This window comes from Asterias rubens, chromosome 14 (genome assembly GCF_902459465.1).
Source record: "Asterias rubens chromosome 14, eAstRub1.3, whole genome shotgun sequence".
Taxonomy (NCBI): Eukaryota; Metazoa; Echinodermata; class Asteroidea; order Forcipulatida; family Asteriidae; genus Asterias; species Asterias rubens.
Window position 1 is genome coordinate 4,995,656 of NC_047075.1, and position 21,238 is coordinate 5,016,893.

Below are 21,238 nucleotides of genomic sequence, written 5' to 3' on the forward strand. Positions count from 1 at the left end.
GAACCACCCGTCGTCGAAAACGAAAACTCCCTACTAACAGCTCCAGACCGGACAGGAAACGGGTCTGGAAAAATGTACCGGGTGGAATTAATATAAAAGTGGACAGTGAGTACCAGGTAGGCTTATCGGAGGGGGGGGACTTTTTTTTTTTTTTTTACCGTAGAAGAAATTATTTCAAGCTTAGAAATAACTTTATTTAGTTACCTTATTTTTGACATTGCAAAATATTCAACTGAAGTGCAGTGTACTGGCATAATAGACCGTTATCATGCTGTCACCATCTTGGTCATGTTTAAATAACAGTAATGAATGCTAACGTCCATTGCGCAAACATGGCACCAGACTATTATTTCGTACAGCCTCAGTTTGGTTACAATGAGTTGGAATCAAGATGGCCACATAAAGGTATATAACTACAATTCTAAAATAAACGAAGTAATCAGAAAACCTGGAAGAAAAGTCAATTTTAAAAAGTTCAGCGTTTTGTTGTGTTTGTTTGACCAGCAGTCCAGAGTCTTAGTCTTGTTTCAAGTTTTGCGGCACAACCAGGAGGGTTTTTTGCAGCAACACCGTAGTCGAATCTGTATTGGAAAATACAGAACATAAATGCAGATGATGATAATAATAATAATAATATCGAAGTCTTATAATTATAGCGCACGTATCTACCAAACAAGGTACTCAAGGCGCTGAGTATATACAAACTTTCAGAAAGATAGGTAATTGCAGTGATGAATTCTGAGACCCAATTATTTAGCACCTTATAAGGGTTTACAAGGTGCTACGGCGCATTAAGCAGCCACAACCAGGAACACCGAGCGAACCCCTTCTCTTTTCGATAAGTGCACTGGGTTCTTTTACATGCGTTACACAACACATGGGACCAACGGCTTTACGTGCTCTTAACCGCTCGGCCACGACACTTCCACATGATCAGAACAAATATTTACAAAGCTAGCAATTGACGATAAGGTTTATCTATTGTGAAGTAGTCTAACAGGAGAGTAAACAAATTAATGTTTCCATTATATATTCAAGGTCAGGTGAAAACATTTTTTGTTTTGCCTTATCACCAGTTAGTGGACTTTGGACTCTTGGTGGCAGCAGAAATAGGTTTGGCATTTCATTTTGTAAAAATTTGACTTACAAATTTGAAACTTTTCACTGGCTTGGTAACATGGGTAAATTTTTTAAAAGGGGAATCGTTTGTATCCGATACAAGTAACAGTTGTTTTACATTTTGCTTGTTTATTGTGATTTATGTTATGAGGGTACTGTTTCTACAATTGAGTAATCAAAAATACAAGTTCTTTTCAATAAAGGCCGTCCATACTTTTCCCAACTGGTTGACAAAAACTTGCAGCACAGACATCGCAAAAGATCTTTGCCAGGTCATTTCAATTGGTGACGTAAACAGTTTTGAGCATGCGCACATTTACAAAGAACCTGATTTCCGAAGAACGGATAGATTGACCAGAATGGTCTGCTGCCACCTAGCGTTTCTCAGCATACACTGGATACCCCCACGTGACTTAAGGCCTCTTGCAATGGCCGCTATGCAAAACTCGCAATTGTAACAACGCAAAAGGTTTATTCTTTGTGGCTTTCAGTGGTGAGGTAGTTTGGAGCATGCGCACATTTCCGAGAAACGGTTTGATTGGCATGGCTGGTCTGCTGCCACCAAGCGTTTATCCACGACCCATTAGAGTAGCCCGCATGAAATGATTGACTATTACCGATGAAGTTTAACATCCATGCTGGCTTATTTTCCCAGTAGATACCGATGAAGTAAATTGGGATACCACTCAGTGATATAGCAAAGCCAATCAGGGTATCGACGGGTTGACCAATTGCTCCAAACACCACTAGGAACACACAGACAAACACGAACAGCACGGGTAGAATACATGGTATCTGCAGTGTACATGGAAATAATATTGTACTCTCGGTCATTCATTGTATCTGTATACAACACATAATATAAAATACTGTACTCTACATCATCTATTGTATGTGTGTACAGAACAAATAGGAATGTTTTTTTCCAAGTAATCCATTGTATCTATAGTACATATACAGAACAGATAGGATGTATTGCACTCTCGGTCATCCTTTGTAAATGTAGTATATAGAACAAAATAAATAGTGACTATTGCACTCTCGGTCGTCCGTTGTATCTGTATTTTACAGAGCATAATAAGCAGTAGCACTCTCGGTCATCCATTGTGTATGTAGTGTACAGAACATAATTATGGGAATTATTGCACTCTCGGTCATCCATTGTGTCTGTAGTGTAGAGAACATGAATTATTGCCCTCTCGGTCATCCATTGTATCTGTAGTGTAGAGAACATAATTATGGGAATTATTGCACTTTCGGTCATCCATTGTATCTGTAGTGTACAAAACATAATTATGGGAATTATTGCACTTTCGGTCATCCATTGTATCTGTAGTGTACAGAACACAATTATGGGGATTATTGCACTCTCGGTCATCCATTGTATTTGTAGTGTACAGAACATAATTATGGAAATTATTGCACTCTCGGTCATCCATTGTATCTGTAGTGTACAGAACACAATTATGGGGATTATTGCACTCTCTGTCATCCATTGTATCTGTAGTGTAGAGAACACAATTATGGGAATTATTGCACTCTCGGTCATCCATTGTATCTGTAGTGTACAGAACATAATTATGGGGATTATTGCACTCTCTGTCATCCATTGTATCTGTAGTGTAGAGAACATCATTATGGGAATTATTGCACTCTCGGTCATCCATTGTATCTGTAGTGTACAGAACATAATTATGGAAATTATTGCACTCTCGGTCATCCATTGTATCTGTAGTGTACAGAACACAATTATGGGGATTATTGCACTCTCGGTCATCCATTGTATCTGTAGTGTAGAGAACACAATTATGGGAATTATTGCACTCTCGGTCATCCATTGTATCTGTAGTGTACAGAACATAATTATGGAAATTATTGCACTCTCGGTCATCCATTGTATCTGTAGTGTACAGAACATAATTATGGGAATTATTGCACTTTCGGTCATCCATTGTATCTGTAGTGTAGAGAACATAATTATGGGAATTATTGCACTCTCGGTCATCCATTGTATCTGTAGTGTACAGAACATAATTATGGGAATTATTGCACTTTCGGTCATCCATTGTGTCTGTAGTGTAGAGAACATAATTATGGGAATTATTGCACTTTCGGTCATCCATTGTATCTGTAGTGTACAGAACATAATTATGGGAATTATTGCACTCTCGGTCATCCATTGTATCTGTGGTAAACAGAACCTAAAGGAAGCGTTGCACTCTCGGTCATCGGTAGCGTGCGAGCTGTGATTGCATTCACTTTTGATGCTTCTATTGTTTCGTTCCAGAAATGTGTAATAATAAACTAATGTTATTCATTTTATAAGTTCCCTTTTTCAGATTTCTCTTCAACTTGTTTAAATATTTGGGGACTCCAGCAAGCAACCCTTAGTATGTTCTAAGCAAAATGATTGAGTAGTAGCGTACTAAAACTGCAAGGTGCTACTCCGTGTATGAGGAAAATTAAAAAGTGCAAAACTGTTGACAAAGTTGTAATCTAGAAAGGATTGTACGTGTCAACATTGAAGGAAATAATCTCGTTTATGACCCTGGATCGACTGCGATTATAGAGTAATCTAATAATTTGTTCGAGATATGCGTGCTGTGAAAGTTGCAGCTGGTCCCAACTTTCGACTTTGGAAGGTAATTTACACAACGCTGGCCTGCGTGTAGTGATATCAGTTTTAAAAAAAGGGTGGCATACAATCGCGCAAACGAAATGTTTAAGATGAACATGGGGCAAAACCGGCGTTAAACTACTCAATGATATTAGTTCATGACTTTTATAGTACGAGTCAATGCAATGATGGCTATTTTTTGCATAATGTTAGTACACCTACATGTGCTCGTCTTAAAGGTAGTGGACTACTCAAACTAATTATTAGCTTAAAACTTGATATTGAGTAATGGGGAGAGGTTGATAGTATAAAACATTGCTAGAAACGGCTCCCTCTGAAGTGATGTAGTTTTCGAGAAATAAGTAATTGTCCACGAATTTGATTTCGAGACCTCAGATTTAGAACTTGAGGTCTCGAAATCAAGCATAATATGAAGGCACACATATTCGTGTGACAAGGGTGTTTTTTCTTTCATTATTATCTCGCAACTTCGACGACCAATTGAGCTCAAATTTCCACTGGTTTATTATTTTATGCATATGTTGAGATACACCTAGTGAGAAGACTGGTCTTTGACAATTACCAATAGTGTCCTTTGTCTTTAATGCAGTGTTAGCCTGTCAATAGGTTAATGTATAAAGCGCCAATTAAGGCTTCACCCAATCCTAAGTTTTACCCTTCTGATTTGTTAATTATGTTGGCTACTGTTTTTACCTGTCACTGATCATCATGAAACATCAATATAATTATTATGTATTTTATCAAGTGATGGCGATACCGAAATAAATGTTTTATTGAATTGAATTGAATTAAGCTTGAAAACACTACCATGGTGAACAAGTAAACCTCTTTGGTCTGCCATTCGATTTCAGATAAAATAATTAGCATTTGCCTTTATGACGTGACCCACAATATTTACAATAGTAAAGGTATTGTCGAGAGTATTAAAATAGGAAAACAAAGTTCAATTCAGATTAGAAAACAATTCGGAATCTAAGTCCGTTTATGTTCAACAAGAAAGGGATTTCTAGTTAATTGTGTTTATGGAATATTTGATTATGAATGCGTGAAAGTGGGTTTTAAATAAGGCCTTTGAATCAATTGATCAGGTTGTGCTTCCGCAGTTGCGTATTTTGAATCGGTTTAAACGGATTGTGATCCCTATAACAACGGATTGAGAATGCGTAATAATGAAGTTTAAATCCGTAATAACGAATTGCAAATGCATTTTAACGAGTTGTGAACCCGTAATAACGGATTGTGACTCCGTTATATTGATTTTTAGATTCATATTATTTACGGATTGTCAATGCATTATAACGAGTTTTGAATCCGTAACAACGGAATGTAAATGCGTAAAGATAGTTTTATTATCCTTAATAACGTATGGTCAATGCATTAATAACAAGTTGTGAATTTAGATACGTTGTTACGTATTGCCAATGCATTATAACGAGTGGTGAATCCGTCGTATTGTACTGTGGATCAATTAAAACGGAGTGTGAACCCATTATAACGGAAAATTAATTTATTATAACGGATTGTGCATACGTAATAACCAATGTTTCTTAGACGCTTACCGGCCGTCGTAAAGCAACTTAAAGTATTCTGTGTGTATAGGAAGTGATAGGTTTGATCATGAAAGTAAAGTAGTTTGCTTGTTTATGTTATGTCCCCATCGATCTAAATATGTGTCGTTGGAATGGGTTACATTTTTGTGTTTTTACTGTTTGAGTTTCATAGTTTTGTGAAAATATCACGTTATGCAAACATTAATATTATTATAATAATAATGAACCAATTTTATAAAGCGCATATCACAATCACAGATAAGTTTCTATGCACTTTTGGATGCAAAACAAAAGAGAAGTAAAATTTAACAGCGATGTGAAGTTATTACACAAGCAAAATTTAGAGTCAATAAGATTAAGAATAAATGTCAATGTTTAGCGAAGACGCGCAGATCTTGGTATCGAAGAATATTGTGCAGTGTCATTATCTTTCCAAAATGGCCGCCACCTGGTCATGCAATACTCTCTGACGTAAGATACTTTACCTTTATTGGTCTGTCCAGGTCTGGCTCACTCCATCTCATATACACCATTCCCGATATAGAGATACCAATACTGGTCCACGTCACGAAACTAAAGTAGTTCAGTAACTGGCCAATATCACTGACGAACAGATACATCAAAGAAACTAAACACTAATGGGGGAAAAACACAAATCAAATTATTTATGTTTCTTATGATAATACTATCAAGTAGTTCTTTATATATAACGCGTTTTACAAGAACCGGATCATAATAACTAGGCCTACTTTACTACATATTGACCACTGACCAGTGACGCAGCATTCACTCGAACGACTCATTTGGAAGTATATACATTGTAGTCAACCTTCCGCCTTTTCGCTATACTGTCACTGGTTCACCAGTAAATAAACCATGGGCTCGAGGTTGGTTTCAAAAAATGGTCGACCACAGTAGTCAACCATTGGTCGACCAACCTGGGTTCAACCTTTAGTTATAAAGCCACGGTGCAAAAGGCCTACTCGAAGTTGCTACATGATTGTGACAAACATCGAACTCATCGTCGTTTACGACGGGATAGCCACATACAGAGATAGAGATGAAGTACATTGATAGCAATACTTGGGACTCAGATATTAAAGGCAGTGTACACTATTGGTAATTACTCAAAATAATTATTAGCGTAAAACCTTTCTTGGTGACGAGTAATGGGGAGAGGTTGATGGTATAAAACATTGTGAGAAACGGCTCCCTCTGAAGTGCCATAGTTTTCGAGAAAGAAGTATTTTTCCACAAATTTGATTTCGAGACCTCAAGTTTAGAACTTGAGGTCTCGAAATCAACTATCGTAACGCACACAACTTCGTGTGACAAGGGTATTTTTTTCTTTCATTATTATCTCGCAAGTTCGATGAACGATTAAGCTCAAATTTTCACAGGTTTGTTATTTTATCCATATGTTGAGCTACAACAACTGTGAAGGCTAGTCTTTGACAATTACCAATAGTGTCCACTGCCTTTAAGGGGATGCACTATCATTGAGGTATACCGTAAACATGAGTGCTGGGAGGGGCGTCCTCTGCTGCACGTGGATCATGCCCAACATCTGAGGTAAATTGTCGTCTCGAGCACCAGAGAAGTTTAGCCTGAGATAGATTAACGAGAACATTAAAGTCATGTTAGTTATTAGAGGCAGGTATCGGCAACTCAATACGCCTCCGTTAATATCCATGCATGACGTCATTATTCTTACCCCAGGGATGGATTTCACAAAGAGTAAGGACTAGTCTTACCTCGAGTTAGGACCAGTTACTCGTCCTAACTTAAGATCATCCATGCAATTTGTATATCTCCTGGGACTAGTCCTAAGTTAGGACTAGTCCTAACTCTTTGTGAAATTGACCCCAGAAGAGACTATAGGCGCACGTCCGCCACTACACTTGCAGTGGCTACGCATAATACGCCTCATGCATGACGCCATAATTCTTACCCAAAATGAGGCTATGGGCGCACGTTCCCCATCACTTGCAGTGGCTGCGCCCTTCGCCTCGTTTTGAGTTAGCATTGTGACGTACCTCGTGCATAAATATTAAGAAATGCGTATGTCATAGTTTTGGGTTAGGACTGTGACGTAATGCATTAAGAGAGGCGTATTGGAGTCTTCTGGACATTACCTTTGTCGCGGTTCTGCGCGTGCACAGACCTTCTTGAGCACTACTGAGCATTGTGTGCAAACGCTCAAAGCTGCAAAAAAGGACTGTTATGTCTGCTGCCGCCAGCGTCTCAAAAGTCTCTCATTAATGCAATTAATACATGTTCAGGGTGTCATGGGTGCTTGTTGGTAAAGACTCACACCACTGGGGACCCCGGTTCGATTGCTGGTGTGGCAGGAGAGTCTGTCCCCCGGAGATTATGTCACCAAATCATTTGACGAACTGCGTACAAACCACTGCTGATAGCGCCCTCTGTTGAATCCTCTCCTCCACCCCATGTTAAAGGGACACGTTGCCTTGGATCGGTCGAGTTGCTCGATGAAAATCGTTTGAAACTGTTTGTTATGAAATTAGTATGGTTAGAAAGATGTTTTAAAGTAGATCAAAATGATCAACACAAACCTAGAATTGCCTCGAAATTGCGTGGTTTTCCTTGCGAACAAATACGGTCGGCCACTTTATGGAGTCAACTTAAACCGTGTTAGTTCACGACCTGTATGGAAAACCGTGCAACTTCGAGGCATATATTGTGCGGATCGTTATGATGTACTTTTAAAACATATTTCTATTTACCATATACATTTATAAAAAACTGTTTCAATTGAACAACTCACCCGATCCAGACAACGTGTCCCTTTATAACTATCCATATGAGGGACCGAATCTCCGTCGGACTGAGTTCCCTGGACATCACTGGCAGAGGCCACTTTGTGAGTAGGGTTGTGTCTTTGTTTTCTCCTATACTTCTTCAAGTTTACACTCCATCAAGAAATCTTCGATCAAGTTCAGTGCTTCTCCTCATTGAACCCAAGCCTCAAAACTCATGGGGAGACGGGTCTTTTTTTCGGCTGCGCCACGCATCTGGAACTCTCTAACACTTAATGTTAGATCTTGTCTTTGTACCACAACATTCACATCTCTTCTCAAAACTTATCTTTAGTCACAGGTTTTCAAGGACTAATTTTGTTGTGTCTGTTTTTCTTTGTTTTGTTTTGTTTAGTTTGTTGTTGGTTTTTACTGCGCATTGAACACCCAGCAGGGTGGATATGTGCGCATTACAAGTCTTGTTATTATATTTTGTGTTATTACCATAAGGGTATTTATGTAGCTTTCACACTTTCAAAGTTAATGTGTGCTCCATGGTCACATATTGGTCGGTGTGGCTTGCTGCCATAACTGGTGACTACGTTTAAAGCCATTGGACACTTTCGGTAAACAGTATTGTCCAAGGCCCACACTTCGTGTATCAGAACTTACATATAAAATAACAAACCTGTGAAAATTTAGGATCAATTGGTCATTGGAGTCGGGAGAAAATAACGGGAAAACCCACCCTTGTTTCCGCACGTTTCGCCGTGTCATGACATGTATTTAAAATAATGATATCCGTAATTCTCGATATCGAGAATCGATGTTGTTTTAATGTTTTCTCAAAAAGTAAAGCATTTCATTGAATAATATTTCAAGAGAAGTATTTCACCGTTACCTTCTGTAAACCCTGTAAGTTATTTGCAAATCTGTGAACTTTTAATTTGTTTTTTGTACCGAAAGTGTCCAATGGCTTTAAACGCCTTTTCCGATCTCACTAAAGACAAAAATTATTTTTGTGACGTGTTTTACTCGTTTCTCAAAAACTACAGCACCTCAGCATAATTTATTATTATTTTGATGGGAAGCTTTCAACCATCGTTATATTCAAACCGCGTACATTTAATGTAAATCTGTGGACATTGTGTTTCGTGTCATATAAATTGTACCCAAACCTTTTACACGGAACACGTTGCCTTGGATCGGACGAGTTGGTCTATAAAAAGCGTTTGTAATCGTTTGTTTTATAAAATGCATATGGTTTAAAGGTACAATGATCCACACAAACTTGCCTCGAAATTGCGTGGTTTTCCATTTTACTGTGCGAACTAACACGGTGGGCCATTTATGGGAGTCAAAAATTTGACTCCCATAAATGGCCGACCGTGTTAGTCGACAAGGTAAAAGGAAAACCGTGCAATTTTGAGGCATGTTTGTGTGGATAATTGTATTCTACTTTCTACCATCTTTCTACCCATATGCATTTTATAACAAACGGTTACAGACGTTTTTCAAAGACCAACTCGACCGATCCAAGGCAACATGTTCCTTTAAAACGAGTAAAATGTTACCTTGAGCTTGCCAAGAGTAGGCCGTTCACGCCTCCAAAGGTTGACATAGCGACCGATATGGGAATAATTACCGACGCCACACCCAGTGTCTTCTCACCGAATGCCTGTTGATAAAGTTGTGAAAGGTTCATAAACAAGAACGATCCCTTGGACAAGGGGCCCTGTCTTCATCCGCAAGGATAAAGACAGGTACCTGCTAGTTAGGTCCATGGATTACATTGGATATAATGTTATCATTGGATTAAACGTGCACAGTGACATGAGCTTTCCAATGCCCAAACAGTAAACAGAATTTGACTCTCTGTGTGAAATGAATGTAGGTTAAAGGTACATGCCGGTCTGGAGGCCGGTCTCTGGCGTTATTCACGAGCCTCGAAGTGTGACGTCAGATGTTCAGGCTACAAGGGCGTGTTGCGGCAGAGCAGTCTGAGGCGCTGGACTCACAGTTTGTTACAGATTTTGGCCTCGTATCATGACCTATAGTCAAACGCACTACTGTGTAAATGAGCAAGGTATTTAATCATAATTGCTTCTCTCCATATAGGAACATAAATGAACAACAAGAGCTTCGAGTTACTAAAAGGAATGAATTATGTCAAAGGGAGTAAAAATATTTCTAGTCGTTACTTGCTAATGAAACTTGATAGAAACACTGGCCCGATGAGCCATTTTGGAAACCTGTAGCCATATTGGTACACTCATATATTTGGATAGTGTATCAAACAAATACTCCCACACTCCTGACAAGCACAAATTAAATAACAACAAACAATTTCAATGTATTTTTGTTGATAGCTGTTTTTGAAATCTCTCTAATCTGTACGACCACCACTGTTCCAATGGACGAAGTGGCTAAAACAACAATTTCAGAGGTAGGGTAAGCGGGGAAAAAAACAAAAACAAAAACCCAAAACAAAAACATTTAAGCAAATTACACCTAATTTTTCTTATTTACAAAAAAATATGGTTGATTGTTTTGTTTATTTGAATTACAATATTGAGCAATTATTATTATTATATATGATTATAATAACTATTATATATAATTATTAATTTTATAAATTTGTCAAACCATTTGTGTATGTTGTTTTTGTAGATCTCATTTTAGGAGGGGAAGGGAGGGTTCAGGAAGGGAGCATCCGACCCCGCTACCATCCCTACACCCACCAGGGTCATCTAACGGTTATGTTCGTATCCCTGATGGGATGGGACGTAAATCCGTTGGTCCTGTGTGTTGTGCAATGCATGTGAAATAACCCAGTGCAATTAACGAAAAAGAGAAGAGGTTCGCCCGGTGTTCCTGGCTGTGGCTGCTGTATGCGCCGTAGCACCTTGTAAACCCTTATAAGGTGCTACATAATTGGGTCTCAGAATTCATCACTTCAATAACCTATCTTTCTGAAAGTTAGTATATACACTAAGCGCTTCGAGTACCTTGTAAGGTAGATACGTGCGCTATTAGGACTTTGATCATATGACAGTAGTTCTACGATTGACCGTGACTTACCAGTGCCACTGCATCTGAGATGAGCATCTCCTGTGGACTTAGAACAGCAAGGTAGCTGATGTTAGCTAAGACGTAGATAATGGTCACAATGGGCAAGCCGATCAAGATGGCAAGAGGCAAGTTCCTTGACAATAGAGGGCGAAAGGTTAACATTTGAGATGAGAGGGCCAGTAATAAGTTGCACGTATAGTCTCAATTAATAAACAGAACAGTGTATTGTTTATAACTGCTTTGTCCTAGTCAGGAAGCATAAAAACGATTCAAGATTTTAACAAACTGTTACATTTGTTGTTTCAAGTCAAATGAATGTGGAAAACAGAGCTTGCAAGCATTTTTCTTTTTTTAAATCAACATCTTTTTGAAATAATTCTAAACGGTACTTAGACCCGCTCATATTTCTATGATAACAGTTTGTAGACACTTGTTAAGACATGGACACTATTCGTAGTTGTCAAAGACCAGTCTTCTCACTTGGTGTATCTCAACATATGCATAAAATAACAATAACTTGTCGCATAAGTTGTGTGCTTTGAATGCTTGATTTCGTGACCTCAAAATCAAATGTTGATATCTCGATATCAAATTCAAATATTTTTAGTAATAAATTACTTCTTTCTCGAAAACTACATTACTTCAGAGGGAGCCGTTACTCACAACGTTTTATACTATCAACAGCTCTCCAGTGCTTGTTAACAAGTAAAGTTTTTACGATAGCAATTATTTTGAGTGATCACCAATAGTGTACAGTGCCTTCAACGTGACTTAACATCCATTCGCGTGATTGTGCACGGACTGACACATCAGAAGCTACATGTGTATCTCATTCGGCGCAGTTACTTAAAAGTGCCGTCCACACGACGCTATAAATTCAACTGGGGTCCATTGCTTAATTTCAGCATGGTTGTAAAATGCAGCAATATTTAACATTATTTGCAAGGACAATAGAAATAACGTTGTACAACCATGATACAATTTACCCTTGCTAAAGTGCTCTCGTGTGAAAGGGTTTTCCGCCCTTTTGAGGGGACATATTCTCGTGTGGTCAGAGTCTCCTACCGTGAGGGTGTCACGTTATACTTACCTGATTGGGTTCTGAAGTTCCTCCGTCAAGAAGTTCAGAAAGTTCCTGCAAAACGAACATAACCTTTCTAATTTAGAAAATTAATGCAGTTGGACTAAGATTTATGAGTCTCATTTAAAGACATTGGACACTATTGGTAATTGTCAAAGACTATCCTTCACAGTTGGTGTATCTCAACATTATATGCCTACAATAACAAACTTGTGAACATTTTAGGTCAATCGGTCGTTGAAAATGCGAGATAATAATAAGGGAATCAATGTGTGGTGAAGAGGTTTTCAATTTTACCGAGACGAAGTCGAGGTAAATCAAGAACCAGGCCTCGGCGGGTTTAAACCACACGTTGAAAACCGATTCAACACACTTTGATCCCCATTCATATATACCTTTTCGGTCAAAAACATCAACACTTTTTGGTTAAAAAGTAAAATAAATGCAACAAATATAATTGTTCAATGATTTCTTTCAAAACAACACCCTTCCAGCTATGAAATGGTAAAGCCTTTCGCCGCCCTCGGGTAAACAACTCCTTATAAGGGATTGCTGTGCGCGTCGCACGTATCGCGTGATGTGGCACAAACTGTCCCGGCCGTTGCTCTCAACCAGTAGGAATGAAGAAACTGTCTTATCACAGTACAGGTGCAAGCTCGCGTGTCACGCCCATGTTTCAACACTTTTTACCGTTCACAAACAAAGGTTTATACACACCCACGTGATGCGCTCCCCTCCAATAGGAATAGCGAAACTGTCTGAGGTATTTATGAATGAAAGATAAAACAATGTCATGAAAATACATTTGTACATGCTGAGGTGAGACGGAAATTATTGCCATGACATTGTTTTACTCATTTTTCAAAAACTACAGCACCTCAGCAAATACTATTTTCAGGGAAGCTTTCTACTATCATTATCTTCAAACTATGTAAGTTTAGTGCAAATCTGTGGACATTGTGTTTTCTGTCCTACAGAAAGTACATAGACCCTTTAAAAGGCTGTCACTGTTGATTTGGGTTATTTGTTAGCAATGGGATAAATCAGTCATGTTAAGTACCGGGGTATCTATCCCAAGGACCCGAGTGCCTCGACCGGGATTCGAATCAACAGAAACACCGGACATGAGTCCAATGAAATCAACCACACGAACACGACACGCCAGTAGTAAGGGAGCCCCCAGCTACTTTACTAACAAAATGCTTGATTGCCAAACAAGATGAATAAAGTACAGTTGATGTTATTCGGTAAGAGTGAGTTGAAGGGGTTGGTGGTGGGGTTCGGGGAGTTGGGGGTATTTAATCTTACCATCCACCGTACGCAAATAGTCCGCCGTACATTGCCTGGGCCATACCGGAGGCTGACATCGAAAGTCCGGCTACAGTGTTGAAGCTGTTCTCAAAACTGCTCGTAGTACCTGTAATCACATATCCCTCACTTTAACTCAGAAAGCAGAGATCGGTAGTTTATGATTGGCTGGTTAGTGTTTCAAACGTTCAAACAAGCATACAGTCAAGCAAGTTCAATCGATCAACCACGCAAGCAAGCAAATATGTAGCAGGCAAGCAAGCAAGCAAAGAAACAGGCAATCAATCAAGCAAGCAAGCATTCAAGCAAGCAAAGAAACAGACAAGCAAGCAATCAAGCAAGCAAGCATTCCCAAGCAAGCAAAGAAACAGGCAATCAAACAAGCAAGCAAGTAACGAAACAGGCAAGCAAGCAAGCCAAGCAAGCAAGCAAGCCAAGCAAGCAAGTAATCAAGCAAGCAAGCCAGCAAGCAAGCAAGCAAGTAAAGAATTAGGCAATCAATCAAGCAAGCAATCAATCAAGCAAGCAAAGCAAGCAAGCAAGCAAGCAAGCAAGCAGGCAAGCAAGCAAGCAAGCAAATACACAGGCAAGCAATCAAGCGAGCAAGCAATCAAGCAAGCAAGCAAGCAAAAAGCAAGCAAGCAAAAAAGCAAACATGCAACCAAAGAAACAGGCACGCAAGCAAGCATAAATCAATCAAGCAATCAATCAAGCAAGCAAACAAGCAAGCAAACAAGCAAGCAAACAAGCAAGCAAGCAAACCAAATAAACAAAACAAAATTCAAACCAATGTTAAACAAGAATAATGGTATAGAAGAGTTTGCGGTAACACCATGTAATAACAATCTCTAAATGAGGGGTGGTTCTGAAAAGAACCGTTGGATTAACTCGACGTTTCGATCAGTATGCTCTGATCGTCTTCTGGAGAATGCTGGACTCCGATGCTGCATGCTGCTTAAGTACTGGGCGGCGGACCAGCGGTGATGCACGAATAAAATCGATAAATCCGCCATCGTAAAGCATTCCCACATCACTGACCACCGAGTGAACTGGGAAGCAGCAGAAATCATCGCTCCAATCCAGGCGTGGCATTCTAGACGCATCAGAGAGGCCATCGAGATCCACAAGCATGACACTGTACCCCAAGACATCGGCTTCCACATCAGCGACATCTGGCTCCCCCTCCTCCCGACCAATGGATCTTCTATATCCACGGTCACCCCCTAGGCCCCCAACCATTAGACTGCTTTGGGTCATCTATACCCTCAGTCACCTAGTCTCCACACCCTCACTATCCCGTGCTTGTTCCTACTGACACGGTTCAGTGAGCACCCCCCCCCCCCCCCCCACACACACACACACACCACCCAAAGCTCCACAACAGGTTTCACCACGCATCATCGAGTTCACTTCCCGCCTCTTTTTCCCCGCCTTCGTGCATCACCGCTGATCCGCCGCCCAGTACTTATTGCAGCATGCAGCATCAGAGTCCAGCATTCTCCAGAAGACGATCAGAGCATAATGATTGAAACGTCGAGTTAATCCAACGGTTCTTTTCAGAACCACCCCAACTCATTTAGAGATTGTTATTACATGGTGTTACCGCAAACTATTCTATATCTTATTTCCACCATGCAAAGTTTCAAATCCTACTTAAGAAGAAGGGTCTTACCTTTTGCAAGTTCTATCATGCCCATGATGATAATGAGGATTAGTGCCAGAACCTTCCCCAGAGTGAAGACGTCTTGGACTCGTGTGGCCCATCGCACACTGATTCCATTAATGAGAGTCAACGTAACTATGGAAACAGGAATGCAATACCAATTAAAACTCTAGTATGATTTCATTGCTAGAGTTTGAATATAAATATTCATGATGATTGCGACTGTATTATTTTGGGGACATCTTTTTTTCTTCTTTTCACAATGAAATCGTTTTGTCAAAATCTTTGCTAAACTGTTGCAAACTGCAGCAAATAAGCAGTACATAAGTTATATGACCCAACACTCATGAAGAAAGTGTACATTTTCCAGGCCAAGAAATATGACCACCTCTCCACTTATCCGTGAACTTCATTGGCTCTGAATTTCAAAACGCATCCAGTTCAAACTTCTCACAATTGTTTATAAATGTATCACCGACACAGATGCTCCGCTATTTCTCAAAGAACTCATTAATCCGTATGTTCCAACTCGAGAAGGAGTGCGATCTGCCAAAGATAATAGAGTTGTGATCATTCCCCATACTCGCACTTCATCTGGTGACCGGGTTTTCTTTGCTGCAGGGCCTACTATGTGGAACAGATTACCCTACAATATACGCCATTCATCTTCATGATCAGCCTTCAGAAAGGCTCTCAAAACCTATTTATATTACTCTTAATCGTGTTGTATGTTTATCTTGTTTTTGCTATTTTTTCCTGTGTAAAGCACTGTGATATAATATTTTGTAAGAGCACTCTACAAATGCCTTTATAGTATATACATAATATAGGTTTTCTCGGTCAAATTCGGCAAATGAGCAGTCAATTTCATTTGCATGCGTTCGAATTAAAACTGTTTTGCCTCTCCAGTTGTTACTGCGTTTCAAATTCAGAATTCGGCCATTCAATTTCGTTTTGAGTCGAGTCAAATTCCTTAAGCACTCTGTTCAATTTAGCGTAGCGTCATTCTTTTTCGTGACACACACGTCTCAAGAAGCGTCTGTGAATTTGAATGCTGTTTTGGTGAATTGTTAAATTGAATGATTATTTTGTTAAATCTAATAACGTACATTTGACTAGTCTTAAAACGAAAAAGATTGACCCTTTTCAGATAGCATTCAATTTTGTGCCAAATAGAATAAGCTGATGGTTAAATTGGCTGCTCATTTTCCGAAATTGACCGAGAAAACCTATAGTATAGTATAGTACAGTTATGTCGTTATGGAATTTGAATATTAAAGACAGTGGACACTATTGGTAATTACTCAACACCACGCGATACGTTTGTAATGCCATCTGCTTGTACAAAATATTGTCTCGTTCTTTATTTTAATTGATATCGCGTCACAACAAGAGTGATGAAAGGCAGTGGACACTATTGGTAATTACTCAAAATAATTACATGTATTAGCATAAAACCTTACTTGGTAACGAGTAATGGGGAGAGGTTGATAGTATAAAACATTGTGAGAACGGCTCCCTCTGAAGTATCGTAGTTTTCGAGAAAGAAGTAATTTTCCACGTACTTGATTTCGAGACCTCGGAATTAGATTTTGAGGTCTTTAAATCAAGCATCTGACAGCACACGACTTCGTGTGACAAGGGTGTTTTTCTTTCATTATGACCTCGCAACTTTGACGACCAAGTGCTCAAATTTTCACAGGTTTGTTTTGTATGCATATGTGTTGAGATACACCAAAGTGGAAATACTGGTATTTGACAATTACAGATAGTGTCCAGCTTCTTTAGCTATTTATCCCACTCTAGCAATCTACAATAAGCCTTTAAAATCGTCTCCTTGACGTTATATCGATGAGCAAAAGGGCAAATATTAACTACACCATCCAAAATTATTTCAAAAATAGGTATTGAAAAATAAAAGTTGGACCTGAACACCCCACCCTCATAGAATTGTTGTGAATGGCGCTATTATAGCGACATTCGGATATTTACCGGATAGGTGAGTCGCACATCTCTGAAGCCTGGGGGTTTGGAGGAGCTCTAAGAGACACACAAGCAGACAGGTTGGTTTCAGGAATACGACTGGCGTGGCCAGGGCTTGCGTGGTGCTTAGTGCACGCCCCGGTCACGCCTGACTGGTTTATTGCATAACCTGAGTGGTCCAATCGCACATTACAACAGAATAGTCCTTTCTAAGAGACCAAAGAGTTCGACTCCCTCGGTCATCATTAACACTTTAAACTAAATTTGTAAGTTTGTGGTATGATTTAATGGCCGTTCGGCTCAGAAAAACAGTTTTAGAGAAGTGTTTTACCATGACAACCATAAAATACTAAAGTTGGTAAAGTGCAAAGTATTTAACTCGGGAGCTGAATATGACCAATCTCACGTTCACAATGGTTGTATTTAGCATTAGACCATATGTGACGTTTTTAATTTACTTTGAACTATCAACAAATTTTTATCAGGTACAACCATGTGGGACCACAGCAACTTTATATTATGAAGCACATCAGCATACGGGATGATTCGTTCACCTCTGTAATCGTTGAATTCGTTTTTTTTTTTTCCTTTTTTTTTTCTTTTTTGAATAAAGTTAGTAATGGGAAAATTAACAGATGACTACTGATAATGGTTTGCTGATATGAGTTTTTTTTTCATATCTCAATTGATGTAAAATTACAAGGCAAATGTAATGGTATTTATTGCTTGTTATCACAGTGTACAATATATTAATTAATACATTTAGTAGACCTACATTAGCACTTGACCTCGACACTGCCCGTGGGGGTTTGTTTGCCTACTTGTCTTTGTTAAAGCTATTGGACACTATTGGTAATTACTCAAAATAATTGTTAGCAGAAAAACGTACTTGGTAATAAGCAATGGAGAACTGTCGATAGTTCAAAACATTGTGAGAAAAGGCTCCCTCTGAAGTAGTTTTTATTTCGAGACCTCAGAATTAGATTTTGATGTCCCGAAACCAATCATCTGAAAGCACATAACTTCGTGTGAAAATGTTTGTTTTGCTCTAATCTAATAACCTTTGTAATGATACATTTTCGTGGTAATATATATATTTTTTTGTACACTGAGCAGTCGTTCAACTGGTTTCTGATTTGTTCAGTGGCTATGTGGTCCTCTGCCCCGCCTACCACTTCCACCCTAATCATTGACCTCCCATTTTTATTTCATCCCCTTATATGACATTTTTAATATGGATTGGTAAAGAGACATTTTCACTCATGCACTTTTTCTTAGAGCCTTTTTTGAAACCGAGGCCTCGATTCGGGCTCACGCTTGTGCTCCGTCAGGTACTCTGGAAAATTGTTCCGTTCGGAACTTTAAGTATTTGTTTAATCCAACCGTTTTTATATTAGAGTTGCAAATACAACTGCTATTCTATAATTATGTTCATTAATTATTGTGTCTGGTACGGTATAAACAAAAGCAAAAAACAAAATCACTTAAAAAAAGTTAATAAATAGGCTCAAAACAAAAGCCATGGCGGTTATGTTGTCAACTTGTAAAACATCGGCAGCCGATTTCACGAAACACAAGGATTAATCCTATCTCGAGTTAGGACGGGTAACCCGTCTTAAGTTAGGACGGGCACTTTGTGTCCTAACGTATAAGGATACGGAACTTAAGTCGTCCTAAGTCCTAGGATTAATCCTAGTTAGGATGAGTTTGGTGAAATCCACGGCTGTTCGTTTAGGGTAAATAGTTGAAAAACACCCGTACAGTTGTTATGTTTGACACGCTAACTTACCCATGCAGAATGCAGCAAGCATGCCGCGGAGCTCAGCTGGTGGTGGACATTCCTTCTCGGTAAAGAAGGGCAGCGAGACGTAGTCAGCAAAGGTGAGGGAGACAATGGCCTGCTGACACGGCAGCGATACCATCATGGTCACCCAAAGGTACATAAACCCCGGGACAGCACCGAAGGCCATCTTGATGTACGTAAAATCACCACCAGACTTCTTGATGCTCGTGCCGAGCTCGGCGTAGCAGAGCGCCCCTGCCAGGGAAAGCAACCCGCAGGCGGCCCAGACAATGACTGAAATGCCCGTGGAGCCGCTGTTGGAGAGAACAGTGACAGGGGAAATGAAGATACCTGACCCGATGATAGAGCCGACGATGATGGTTATACCGTTCAACAGGGTGATTGTCTTCTCCAGTTTAACCCCTTCACTCGAGCCACCATTCTCACTCGACATTTTCCTACCATCGACAGATTTATTTTTTGCTGGACTGAAATCCACATCATCATCTCCCACATCAGCGTCTTGAAGCCCGGATAGATCCATCATCACTTACCGACATAAGACATTCAAAAACCACTCATGTTTAACATCGACATGTTGATGGTTGTTCCAATCTTGATGAAATGTGTATAGTTTGTTGCGGGTCGTGCAAGAACACATCTCAACCCGAGAAGCCAAGTAAATACAGAGTGTGACTTCGTATACAACGGACTTTGTGGCATTGTGATACTGTGGTTAACCTTTATTCAACTTGCATCTATCCACATCGGCCGGATCCAATGAACGACTGAGATCTGATCTGAGGGATTCGTATATCTAATCAAGGCCTTAATTAATTAGTCAATCATGCAGTTATGCAGATTTTTCACAGTACACTGCTTTACACTGACTTGTGTTATCACTAACAGAAAAAGAGCTGACTCAATCGCATTGTCGTATGCCATGTCACTATAACATTTATAACACCCCTTCCAAATATTCTGCCTTTTCATTGATTTAGAGCGCGTCACATGATAAAAATATGTGTTAGTTTTACTAGACGGCGGCCGTGTGATAGTGCTTCGTTTGCTGTATGATAGTGCATCGTTTGCCGAGTGATAGTCCGACGACTATCACACGGCGTGCAGTACCCAGACGTCTTTTTACCCACCTTGAACCCAATCAGTTGTGCGTATCCGAAACGGGCGTACGAAAGTTACGTGATACGAAGATGATAAATAGTTTGGGTGTTATAAAACAAATATTGACTGCTTTAACTCGTGCTATTGTTAAAGGAACACGTTGCCTTGGATCGGACGAGTTGGTCTATAAAAAGCGTTTGTAACCATTTTTTATAATATGCATATGGTTGGAAATATGTTTTAAAGTAGAATACAATGATCCACACAAGTTTGCCTCGGAATTGTGTGGTTTTCCTTTTACTGCGCGAACTTACACGGTCGGCCATTTATGGGAGTCAAACATTTGAGGGCGAGAGTTTATTACTTTATTACGCCTTTTAAACAATTTTAAGGGCCATTCCCATTATATCGGTGCAAATGAAAACAACAAAAATCTGAAAATTCAAGTTCTCATAACAGATTGCAGTTTAATATTAAACCAAAACTAACATCTTTCAATATATGTTGGTGAAGTATGACCGTTTAATACATTCCCTGGTTTTGCATACACTCGAGTTCATGGTGATAGTTTCTCTAAAGTAACTTACGTTACTTATAGTTTATTTCGTTTTAATCTGCTAAAAATCGCATCGTAGTTCATCCCGAGAAGGTAATCTTACTTTCGGATGTGTATATGATCTACAATGGGAGCAAAGACTATTTTCGACAAAATCATAACTTATACGTCAGCAAAAAATCATGAATAGCACAGGTCAAATATACCACGCAAGTGTTACCCCAAAGAGAAACTTCTTAAGTTTTAGAGAAAACTGTAAATATTCATTTTCTTGAAACCCTTTTAGTAGTATCTTAAGCCTACGGTTGTACAAATTTCGTTTCAACAATTGAAATAATTTCTCATGATAAGAGTTTAACGCAAAACTGGCCCAAACTGTGATAACGTAAGTTTCAACATTGGTAACGTATGTTTCCATTTGGGACATTTGGCTTTTGATTTATCGGGTACCCTTTTGGTAATGAACATTTACTAGAATTTGCTGATTAAACAATGGCTTTCATTCAAACATGAAACACGGACAGTAAAGGCAATTACCAAAGGTAGACCTACTATTAAAGAAGTCGTTGCTTCTTGATTCAATGTTTTGCTAAACAACAACATA

The 21,238-nt window shown here is 39.3% G+C and overlaps 1 protein-coding gene across 1 annotated transcript; it reads right to left on the reverse strand.

Annotated features, from left to right (window-relative positions):
- Positions 1-459: 459 nt before the first annotated feature.
- On the reverse strand, positions 460-19,663 carry LOC117299392 (large neutral amino acids transporter small subunit 1-like). Its single transcript, XM_033782932.1, has 10 exons — positions 18,963-19,663; positions 15,200-15,325; positions 13,528-13,636; positions 12,229-12,273; positions 11,148-11,271; positions 9,641-9,744; positions 6,818-6,914; positions 5,793-5,942; positions 1,737-1,914; positions 460-581 (listed from the first exon to the last, which is right to left on the reverse strand). The coding sequence occupies exons 1-10, from the start codon at positions 19,501-19,503 to the stop codon at positions 517-519; spliced, it is 1,539 nt and encodes a 512-aa protein (XP_033638823.1). The 5' UTR covers positions 19,504-19,663; the 3' UTR covers positions 460-516.
- Between the last annotated feature and the right edge of the window lie 1,575 nt (positions 19,664-21,238).